The following is a 12200-nucleotide window of genomic DNA, read 5'->3' on the forward strand; positions in this document are numbered from 1 at the left end:
TTATGCTCTACAGCTTACTATAGAATGGGAGAGCCCCAGAGAATCTGATTCTTTTCTTTGCTGATGACTGGGAGTTATGACTGAGATGCAATGTCCTGTTTGCAAAGAAAGCCACTTCCTCTTACTGTGAAAATCAAGAACCAAGCAAACAAATCTGATTTGTTAGATGATGTTGGGTATCCCTGTCACTGCCTGCATAGCGGGGGACAGCTGTGGTGCATTTTCTGACCTGCAATGCTACACCATCTCCTGTTTATATATGTGCTGTGGTCACTTTGAGGCCCACTTCTGGCTCTACTAGATAGCAGAAAGCTTCCAGATTATGAATTCTGGGGTGTGTTTTAGTCTAATCCTCAGTGGTAGTTATTTATCCAACAAGACAGCTGGATATGTACTGATAATTTGAGAGAAGAGTCAGGAAAGGTGAAGGCTTATGTCCATAACAAACAAGGACACAATTCTTTTCTTTACCTCTTCATCAGTAACCGGTACTGGGCAGGCCTACATTTCCTCCCTTCCTCTCCAATCTTCATTCTTTCTTTCCTTCTTTCCTATCAACTAAGATTAATTTTTAAATGACAGAAAGCTGTGTGTATTAATGGGGCCATATTGTATTGTGATGCGTGGATATGTGTTTCAATGAAATTAAGCACATCCTTTCTTGACAGAGCTCTAGGTTCATTCTATGGTGAGACTCCCCATTACATTTCATTCTAGGTTTCTGAAATGTGTACTACGTAGTTGTGATCTTTCCTTATCGTGATGAGTATGGGGCACTGAAGATTTTCTGGCTCTTATCTAACTACATCTGTACGCAGTGAGCATCTTTTCCCATCCTGTCTCCTTGACATGCCTCTGGTCTCCAGTAATCACCACACTATTATGAACGTCACTGGGTCACCTTTAGATTCCACATCTGGGTGGGATCAGACCATAATGTAACAGCTCTAAAGACTTCAGAATTGGTTAATGACTGGCCACATGAGAACATTCCTCACTTTGTAGAATTTCAGCTCTCTGAGGCTTGGCCACTAACCATCTGAATATCTGTTATCACTGTGATGACACATACATCCTACCCCACCAGCTCGGTGTGATAACTCCAGGGTGAGGAGCAGACATACGCTTTAAGCTCAGTCACCAGCACTACAATTTGCTGACAATTCCCTGCACGTGCCTTTAAACGGCTAAGAGCTATTACCCCTTGGCTTATTATTAAATGGTCTTCAAATATTCTAGACTTCAAATGAGATCATTTCCCAAGCTTGTGTCATGTGCAAGATTCCATGAGAGATACTGGAGGTTGTGGGATTGGGGGAAACGGACAAAAATATTTTGAAACAAAAACACAGAAGCCTAGCACACTAACATACCAGCACTAGTCTCTGCCCCATGGGGAATGGAACACAGGCAAAGATAGGCAACGCCAGCACATAGCAAAAATAGTAAGCTCAGTAATTCCACTGCAGGCTGCCTAGAACTGCTGGGTTTTGTTTGGGCAAATAAGCGCTTAGGGAAGGTTGTTGCACCTTTGCGCACGGACAGCCGAACTCATGATGTCGGTCCATGCGTTTTTGAGCATCTCCAGCTGATCCTGAATCGCTTGCTGACCCTCTTTGTTGCTGCTTCTTAAGGCCTGGTCCCCTTTGCCAATGGCCAGATTCAACTTTACTTCTCCTTCACCTTTCATAAGGAGAATGTCCTGGTGGGGAGAGAAGGAAATGTCTGTCAGTGGGAATTGGAAAAATGTCCTATGCTAAACAAGGGGCTGCTTCCTAGAACTAAGAGGCTGAGGTCTGAAGTGAGTTCAGTTTGCAAGCATGAAAATCTGAGTTTAAGCCCCAGAACCCACATAAAAGAACTCACATAAAAATTTGGACCCTTGGGGATCTCAGAGACTGAACCACCAACCAAAGAACACACACAGGCTGGACCTAGGCCTCCCCACACATATGTAGCAGATGTGCAGCTTGTTCTTCATGTGGGTCTGGAGCAACTGAAATGGGGTGGAGGCTGTCCCAAACACTGTTGCCTGTATATAGGATATGTTCTTCTAGCTGCACAGCCTTGTCTGCCCTCAGTGGGATAGCATGGGGTGGAGGGTATCCAGGGGAAAGGGGACACTTGCTGAGAGGATAGGGGAGGGAAATAGGAGAAAGGATTGTGGGAGGGGGTGACTGTGGGCAGTGGATGGGATAGAAAGTAAATACATTAAAAAATCTGCTGGGAGTGGTGGTATGTGCCTGTATTCTTAGCTCTGGGGAGGCAGAGGGAGGTAGAGCCAGGCTTCCTGGCTGGCCAGCCTAGCCTGCTATAGGAGCTCTGGGCTAATGAGAGAGTCTCAAAAACAAAGGTGTTTGGTGACTGAGGAATTACAACTCCATAGGCAAGTACTCACGTATCTGTGCACCTCCTGTCTACTCCTGCCAAGATAACTGGGGTGGGAATATTACATCATAAAATGAAAGCACACTACATTTACATAGACAACAGGCTGGACTAATACAAGCTGGATATGAGAAACGTGGGGTCCAAAGACCAGCTTAAATTCCTGGGAAACTCTGGGCCACTAGCCAACCATTACATTTTTGTTGACTGATTTCAGTCGCAAAAAATAATTTAGGCAACGAAGGTAACATCTTCAGAGAAGGTAACCTCTCCCTTCATTGCCAGGTTGATGCCCACTGCTCGAGGTCACATCCACCAGAAGTTTGCCTACCTTGTGTTTACAAAGAGCACCTGTCACTCCATTCACAGCCCAGACCTATGCTTGGCACTAACAATTCACGCGCTGGTCTCTGACCTCTGGGGACACAGGCACTAAGCACTGTCCCCATATTCCCAGCGATGTTCATAGTACTTGTAATAAAGTATTTAGTGGACTCTGCTGGTTAAGTACTTCATGAAACTAACAAACAAGCAAAAACAAAAAAATCAAAAACAAAAAAATCAAAAACAAACAAACAAACAAAAAACCCACTAAAGCTCCTAAAACAAAAACATTCCTTTCCCCAAAAGAAGAAATAACAGTTTCCCTGAGTGTTTTATCCATTCCCCCCATCTCCCACATTTCATTGGACACTTCCCAGATGACTGAGTCCACTTCTAGATCTGTGCATGGAACCAGAGCAATGGGCAGCAGCTGTGGGCTGCACATACCTGGATCTGTGACAATCGCCCCTCCAATGTCTCCTTGTTCCCAAGAGTGCTCTTGGCACAGGCCAACCTGTCTTGCACATCCTTCATCCGGGACCACATGCTCTGTGTGGCTTCTTCTAGAGCCTCGTGCTCCTGGAGGGCCAGCTGACAGCTGCGCAGCCTCTCCTTGGTTATTCTGAGAAGGTTCTGGTAGCTGGTGAGGAGCTGGGTGCTCCGGCGGCCCCCCTTCCCTGCACCATGGCTTTCTTCGCTGAGAAGCTGCCCTCTCTGGGAGAGCTTGTCAAGGGACTCTCTGGACAAACAGAATTTCTTTTTTTAGTTCCAGGATTCTGGGTCCAAGGGAATGAAAAATGACTGTTGATGTTGGATCAGGAACCAGACAAGAGCTCATGGCTGATATAACTTTAACATTAAGATGTTGGGGACCAGGCTGTCTCCTTGCCTTCTTGGTCAACACCTGTCAGGGAATATGAATCTATTTCTGCCATATCTCCTTCTCCATCCCAGGGGCAGAGTCTACATCTCTCTAGGAGTTCAGTCCAGAAAGGAGTTCAGCTCATCCTGAGCATCCTTCCATTCCTGTTTGAGAGCCTAACTATGAAAAGCTCCCATGTTCCCCATGAATGTTATGGTTCAAATGTAAAGTGTGACCCCATTGGCTCAAGGATTTGGTCACTTAGTTCCCAGCAGCTGGTGATGTGTGGGAAGTTTGGGGAGGTGGAGCCTTGCTGGAGGGAATATGTCACACTGGAGGGAAATGTCATTTGACATTTTGCAGCCTGACTCTACTTTCTGTTCATTCTGTGCTTCCTGACTTTTGATTCAGTGTGACAGGAGGGCTGGCCTTGCCTAGTCCCCGCCACTGCCACCATACCTTTCCCACCATGATAAACTACATCTCCTCCGACATTAAGCCAGACTCAAGCCTTCCTTCTCCAAGTCTCCTCTGTGGGGTATTTTGTCTCAGCAACAAAACAAGTAATTAGCAAAGTTGGCATCTCTCCTTCATGACAATTCCACTTGCCTGTTACTTTCTGAGCTGCCTCTTCACAACTCAACACAGGCATTCCCTCCCTAGGCAGTATCCACAGCAATCAGTGACGGGCAGGAGATGTGTACAAGACTCCTGTCCCTTTGCTCCATGTCTGTCTTACTCCCTGATCTATTACACACGTCTCACCTGCAGGCTGTGATTGTCTAGAAGATAGGGTGCCTGTATCTGTCTGCATTCCCAAGACATAACACAATGCTAGGCAGAGACAACAGTGGGGGGAAGTTGTCTTCAAATGTCATGGTAGAATCCAATGAGTTTGCTGTACCTTGAACACTGAGTACTTGAACATAGCTCATGCTTTGGAGCTCTGTTAATTGGGTCCCCAGGAAAAATTTTCTCAGCCCCTGTTTGGCTTGGTTTTAATGCTTTGAGGAATCAGTGCAACTTAGCCAGCTGCTTTTTCCCCCCTTTTAATTAGAAAGCAACAATTTGTAGCTGTGTTAATGTGTGGTTTACAAAGTGATACTCTGGCGTATGAACACAATGTGTAGTGGCCCGAGTCAAGCTGGTTACTGTGTCCCCCATCTCACCAAATCACATATTTTCTATGGTGGGAACATTTAAGATAATTTTCTTAGGGATCTTAAAAGAAGTGTTCTATTTTTAGCTGCACCCATGTGCTTTCAACTAAGAGCAAAACAACAAACAATTCCTCACAGGTGGGGATTTTGTACCTTTTGCCCATTGCCTGTTCGTTCCCCTTTAATTCAAAGGCCTAGAAAACACCAGTCAAGGGAGCCTGAACTTTCTGGGGATTTTACATTTGTCAGGGAAAAGTCTGCGTGCTTGGCAGGAATGAGCTCTCTTGTGTCAGAACTGGAGGCTCAGTTTACAAAAGTGTTCATCATATATGCATGAGGAGATTCCACAGAATGCATATAAAACTCTGGACATGCTGACACGTGCCTGTAATCCCAGTGCTGGGGAGGCAGAGGCATATGGGTCCTCTAGCTTTCTGGCCAGTTAGCCTAGAAGAGATCTTATCTCTAAAACTAAAAGGGGAAAATAACTTCTGTAGGTACTCATTGCTGACCTCTGGTCTCTACATGCTTAAGTGTAGACATACATAAACCACACACACACACACACACACACACACACACTCATACATGTTGAACATACTAGAAAAAGAGTATAATGTGCACCTACAGCTCTGGCTGTTTCTGAGCAACTCCTGTGCAAATAGCATCTTTTGAACCTCTCTGAGATACAGTTATCCAACATGGCTTCTCCTCTGCAAGACACTAAGACATTTGTAACCAATCTGCTTAGTGAGCAGGAATGTGAGTTACAGGACACAGTATACCTGTTATGAATTGCATAATAATCAACATAAGATATTTCTCTGCTAATACAAAATGATCTGCTCAATGGATGGTAGATATTCCTGAGTCTTGGGTCTTTATGCCTTTTCTACGAGGTGTACTCCTCCAATCTTTGAAGAGCTGGTACTTTATGACAGAAAGTGCCCAGATGGTTGGGAGGAGCAAGTGCACACATGGAAGAAGCATCAGGGTGGCTTGTGTCAATGTGGGAGTGTATACCCATAATCCCAGAATTTGGTAGACTGAGGCAGACAGTCATCTGGAGGCCAGCTTGGTCTACATAGTGAGACTCCAAAACAAAATAAAACACAACAAAACAACCAAAGAAGTAGGTGAGGAAGCATGAGAACCATGTGAGGACCTTTCTGCTGCTTCTGGAAGTGGCCATTTTGTAAGGAAAGACCCAAGCCAAACACTGGAGGTCACTTAGCATCTGATCTTAGAATACCAAATGCTGACACTTCAATAATCATGTGCCGATAAATATTACAATTATTGGACAATCAATGAGAGCCAGGCCTGGTGTATGCACCCTTAAGATCCTGGTGCTGGGAGGTGGAGACAGATAAATGGTATCTCTAGGACTCAGTAGGCAGATAGCCTTGAAGAGCTGCAGGCTGGTGAGAGAGCTCCCTAAACAATTAGGTGAACTTTGTCTGAAGAACTAGAGCCAAGGTTATATTCTGGCTACCCCATACATCCATAATTATGCACACTCGGGGACAGGGGACAATGAAAGGTACAAAGAGACAATGAATTTGGTGATGGGCCATTTCCTCCTGTACAGTTATCAGAATAGTGACCTCAGAAGAAAGTGACAAATGTGAACAGCTGCCTGTGAAGAAATGAAGTCAAGGACTCAAGACGTCTACAGAAGAAAAGCCGGTGTGAGTTTGATTCTGTTACGTTGTATCTGGACAAGAGTCAAGATTTGGAAAGCAAAATACAGTTTAATTTTGAGGAAGTTATTTAAAACGATGTGATTGTTCTCCTTTATTTCATCAAAATGTTTCTATCCCCCACCCCACACCCCGCCTCCGGACAACTGGAATGGAATGGTGGCAAGAACTGAAGTCTCTGAAAGATGCCCAGAGACAGAACCGAAGCATGCCAGGAACTCTCTCAATAGTTAGCAAACGGGAGTGCCAACAAGTACTTATCCGTGGGCACCTTATCCTTGGGTTCCCCATCTGCAGATTCCAGCATCAATGCACTGAGTCTGTATTTTAAATAATTCTGTCTATACTGAACACACATAGATTCCTCTTCTTTACCTCCTGATCAACAGCACAGCAGCTACTTCCGTGCTCTTGTGTAGCATCTCCCTTGTAAGTGATTGGAAAGCCGGTCCAAACTGGGGAGGGTACCAGCAGATTAGATAAAGTAACACCCATTTCATGTGATCGGATGCTCTTGGGTCTTGATCTCTGCTGGGGTCCTAGACGAAGCTCCAGTTACTATGGGGTGATTTTAGTCATGACATGAATTCTGCTGAGCATTTGTTTGCAAAAATTTTTCTTTAAGACAAGAGGACTGGCACATTGGACCATAGAGAGGACTCGGTGGACGTGGAGAAGGACTATGGTATGGATTCGGCAGTTTTTACTCAGACTATGATTTCAGTGGTTCGTTTGATTAAGCGGGTGGGCTATGTTGTGTCCTGCTTCACAGACAAGCATTGGCCTTTGGGCACTCAGTAAGGAGCCCACATTCTAGACCAAGCTGCATTCACCGGAGAGCCCTTGACCTTGCCACAGAGGCAGACCTGATGATATTGTACAGGTGAGTGAACAGAATAGGGATGGAACCTCCACTGTGTGAAGACATGTATGGGGCATGGGGGTGTCCTAGCTGTATTCTTCTCAGTGTGATTTTGTAGCTTTCTTTAATTATGTCAGCTTCTTCTGTTGGTAATGAATACAAGGTAATTCCAGAAAGGGAAGGGAAGAACTCTCTCTGTAGACTAGCCTGTCCTTGAACTCATGGAGATCCACCTGCTTCTGCCCCCTGAGTGCTGGTGTTAAAGGCATGTGCCACCCCACCCAACTTAAGTGAAGTGTTTTAAATAAATCTTTAAGAGCAAAAACTAAGTTAGAGAGGGAGCAGCTGAACTTCTTGAACAAAGGAAGAGGAAACTAGGCCCATGCTTCTTGCAGACTACCACATTGCCATAAGGAATGCAGCCCCATAGTTGAGATATATTCAGTAACAGAAGAAACCACTCCCAAGAAGCAACTAGTAAAATCAGCCAAGAACCAAGCAATTAGGTCCTAGATAGATGGGAAAATCAACAACCCTCTCTGCTTCTGCACCATACCTGGCAGCCAGAAGTTCTCCCAGAAACATCTCGACTTTATGGACTTCATTTTTCTTCTCGGAAATATGCTGTTTACTCTCCCCCAGGTTTTCTGTGTTTAACCTTTCCTCCATTTCATGGATCCATAAGTTCAGTTTTCTGTGCTGGTCCTCAAAGCTAAAAAAAAGAACGGCATCTTAGAAAACTCTCAGTATGTCTATTCCTGTCCAACCAGTGAGGTTACTCCAACTTCTTCGCAGCAATTGAAGCCTCATAAATTTTTAACTCATAAAGAGAATTCGACAAGAAGCTTCTCTAAAGAGTCTGAGATGTGTGCATGTGTTTATGTGCACCTGTGTTTATGTGCACCTGATTGGAATCTTAATCCAGGAAATTCGATAGCTTTTTCCCTACCAAGATTATCCCAACAGAAATAAATACAATGGGAAAGATATTGATTTTTAATACCCTGAGTTGCCAACGTATGTCCGACGTAGCATACAGCCCGGTCATTTGTAATTACCAGAGGATATGACTCCTTGGCTTTATTTTTTCTGCATAAGAAATAAAGCCAAAGGAGACCTTCAGAAGCAGTCATCGATTATTTTATTAGAATTAGCCTGGAGCTTCAGGCAAGTCAACATCCGTTATCATTTTAATTCACAGTTCAAATGCTAGTGTCTTCATATGACTTGCCCCCACCAAGTATTTGAAAAGCCCTTCTGTGTGCAGTGAAACCCGCATTTGTCACAGCAACCTACCTCCCCAGCTCTGAAACACAGTCCTGGAGAGCCTGCTTATCCTTAAGGCACTGCTTCAGGAAAGCTTGGAAGTCTTCATTGGCTTTTGTGATTTGCTCCTGGATGCTGCTAACAATCTGCTTGGGCAGATGTGCGTACAAAGTTTGTCCTTCCTGAGTCACCGCATCCAGCTTGCTCTGCCCATCACTGAGTGAGTCCAGGACACCCTGGAAGTCAAGGGAATATAGCCACTGTAATAAACAGGGTTCTTCATCACAATGCTGAGCTGAGACAATAAAGGGGGAAACAAGGCCTAGTTAGAGGGAATAGGTCTAACAAGGCTAGGTTGAGAGGGATGCATTCAGTTGGATAAAATCAGGGCTCCTAATTGAGGCAACGCATGACAGGAGAACAATTGGAAATGAGGAGAAATTGAAAACAAGATAAGAGTAGATTCTCATCAGGGTTCTATTCTCAATGCTTTCTTATTGTTAATGTCACAGCATCCTATGTCCAGCCCCCATCTCTGCATGTGGATGGTGTAACAGTTCTGTATCCAGACAGCTATTCTTTATCTTCCTCTTCCTCTCCTATCTACGCTACACAAAGTCCAGTCCTCAGGATAGGGCCTTCCTTTGTTTGGATGTACCTCTTCTTTGGTAGATCTGTGCTTGGCGTTCCACAAAACAAGGGAAAGCCAGGATTAAATGCTAGTCATGTCTCCCTTGAATTCCAGAATGTCCCTTCAATTATCACCATGATATTTCTGTGTGGAATTCTACAAAGTAGAGGATAATCCCAAGTCCAAATTTATCATCCCTCTTCCATAACCATCCCTGTGAATAAAACAATAACTTGACTCTCAATATGTTGATTTATTAACAGTATTTCATCATCCAATGGGCCATATAATTCTCATGTACCTTAACAGAGAATTGGGGGGAGGGGTTATGGAGTATAGGCTGGCTTAAACCTAAAGCTCTCTGTGTCAACAACTTGAGTACTGGTATCACAGGCTTACACCACCATGATGTGTATTATTTAAAAAATAAACATTGGTTTTACAATATAATGTGTGACATTCAGATAAGCTACTACAAAAAAAGTAGCTAAAACCTCACTTAAATCTATTTTGCTGAAATCTCATCTTTATAGTAGCCTCTTTCCTAGATGCATATATTTTTCCTTAGTCAATAAATCCCCAATAACCTGTAATTTCCATTATTTTTCTAAACTTAGACACCAAGTTAGGAAGATAGGAGATACAAGGTATGATTTTCCTTTAAAATTCTTAAAAACAAAAACAACACCTAGAAGTTTCTCAATAGTGGTAGAAAGTACTAATGGTTTGGTTGCTACAAAAAATTAAAATTAAGTTTCATTTAGAGCAACTTTAAAGAATAGTCAGTGGGTTCAACACAAAGAAGAGAGGGATTTAGACACTTTCCAGCTTGCTTTTGTTTTCTCCAGGACTTTTCTTGCTGCCTAACCCCTTCTGACTCAACAGCCCAATTCCACCATGGGAAGAAGAAAAGATGAACCAAAATAATAAGATTCAGGCAAACAGACAGTCTGAGTCTGGCACAAGGCAGTGAATGCATTTGGGGTAAAAAGGGGCATCATCAGCATCACAACATCCATATCAGAAACACATATCAGTAACACAGCATCTGTATCAGTATTATAGTATCCACATCAGCACCACAGCATCACAGCATTCATATCAGCAACATGGCACTCATACTAGCAACACATACCAGTAACACAGCATCTATATCAGTATTATAGTATCCACATCAGGACCACAGCACCACAGCATCCATGTAAGGATATTGGCACCCATACCTGAAGACTGTGGAGCCTGGCTTCGAGAACTTGGCTGTCACCAGTTAGATTAGAAGATTCTCTGGCTGCTGCTTTTGCTCCTAAAAACCATTCTTGGAATTCTTCCATAGAACCTTTTGGAAATTTAAAAAATGAATAAATGAATCAAAAATGCTGAGTGAGCTCCTAGGACAGTTGCAGTGAATTATTTCATTATTCTAACCCTTTTCTTCCTGCTTTTTAAAAAATACTCCAAAAAACCCAATAATATAGAAAATGTTATAGTGTGGTCTACAATCCATGAATATTTATGGTGGAATGGAGAAGTTACCTCAAAGAGACTAAAAAGTAATAGAGCACCAGGAATGCTTGATCTCACTTATTTTCCTTTGTTTTGGAAAGAGTTTATAAGAATCCCAGGAGAAATTCGCTCAGGGGTGTTAAAGATATGTGTGCATATGGTCATGTGTGTGTGCATTGTGTGTGTGTGTATGTGTGCACAAGCTTATGCATATGTGTGGTTGTGTGTGGAGGTCAAAAGGCTACAGTAGGCATCTTCCTCTGTTTCTCTCCAACAAGTTATTTTATTTTATTTTATTTTATTTTATTTTATTTTATTTTGTGACTGAGTCCCTCAGTAAACCTGGAGTTCATATATTTGGCTAGACTATTTGTCTAGTGAGCCACAAGGGACCCATCCATCTCTTTCTCCACAGAACTAAGAAAGCAGACGTGTGTCACCCGAGTCTGCTTTTTATAGGGAGCAGGGGGGTCCATACTCAGCTCTTCATGCTTGGACAGCAAGCTAATTACCAAGGAGCCCCTCCCACAGCCCAAAAGAAATGACTTTTTTAGGACCTGAGCAGGACCCACTTTCTTTACTACACCGACTTAGAAAAGATGGACCAATGACGTTCCCACATCAGAGTGGGGACAGCTTCTCAGAGACACAAATGGGGAGCTAGAGGTCTCTGGGCCATATGGTTGCTGTTGCTATGACTTCTTCTAGCACCCATGTGTATAGCAACAATTCATCCTAGCATAAAAAAAGCGTCTTGAGCTATTTGGGTAGCAGTTCCTGACCACTTAAATGGAGGTAGCTCTTCACATGGGTAAGCTCCTAGGTAGAAAAGCCAGATATAATTCAGAATCATCAAAATGGCTAGATTCGTTTTCTCCCACAGAGAGAGGGGACATTCTCCAAAAGGTTAAAGCATCTGTATCGGAACCTTTACTACCCAAATCTCCTAGCAAATCTCTTGAAACGTTAATTTGACTAAAAGTTTTATTCAACCCTCTGCTGCCAGTTTCTGAGCAGCATTTGGTCCAAACCCCTTCTCATAAACAGATGATTCATACTAAAAGTCCTCCAGCTTACCACTGAAGTGTTTTTCCAGAGAGTCCAGTATGCTGGCCTGGGTTTGGGAGCACAGCTGGCTTGTGGCTTCATGTTTCTTTATTAGTCCAGTCATTGCCTGGCCCAGGCTCTCCAACTCCACCGAGTGGTACTTCCGGCACAGACTGTTGAGAACTTCTTGGGTGGAGATGATGTTGTTTTGTTGACTGTGAAGTTCCTTTCGTATATCCTATGTGATGAGAGTACACTGTGAGTATACTGTGAAGGGTGCTCCCCACATTCAAGGGAAATACTGTAACTATTTCACCTGGTATGATTTTTAAGATCTGAAATCAGTAATATTGAAATCTCCTCAGTTCTGTGTACTTGTAGGTTAGAGTCAAAAGCACCTTCTATATATGATAAGGATCTGGGCCTATAAAATCTTATCACTGAGGTCACCTAA

General features: G+C 43.4%; 1 protein-coding gene across 7 annotated transcripts in view; it reads right to left on the bottom strand.

The window, feature by feature from the left end:
- Window positions 1–12200, bottom strand: part of SYNE1 (spectrin repeat containing nuclear envelope protein 1) — a gene marked incomplete at its 5' end in the record, with an annotated part of 433140 nt that overhangs the window by 242158 nt on the left and 178782 nt on the right. For all 7 annotated transcript variants that reach the window (XM_080941779.1, XM_080941780.1, XM_080941776.1 and 4 more), the window contains 6 exons: window positions 1530–1702; window positions 3160–3451; window positions 7856–8011; window positions 8596–8801; window positions 10420–10532; window positions 11777–11984. In XM_080941779.1, the coding sequence (XP_080797905.1) occupies window positions 1530–1702; window positions 3160–3451; window positions 7856–8011; window positions 8596–8801; window positions 10420–10532; window positions 11777–11984 (1148 nt within the window). The remainder of the gene's footprint in view (window positions 1–1529; window positions 1703–3159; window positions 3452–7855; window positions 8012–8595; window positions 8802–10419; window positions 10533–11776; window positions 11985–12200) is intronic.

Source organism: Micromys minutus (genome assembly GCF_963924665.1).
Source record: "Micromys minutus genome assembly, chromosome: 30".
Classification (NCBI taxonomy): domain Eukaryota; kingdom Metazoa; phylum Chordata; class Mammalia; order Rodentia; family Muridae; genus Micromys; species Micromys minutus.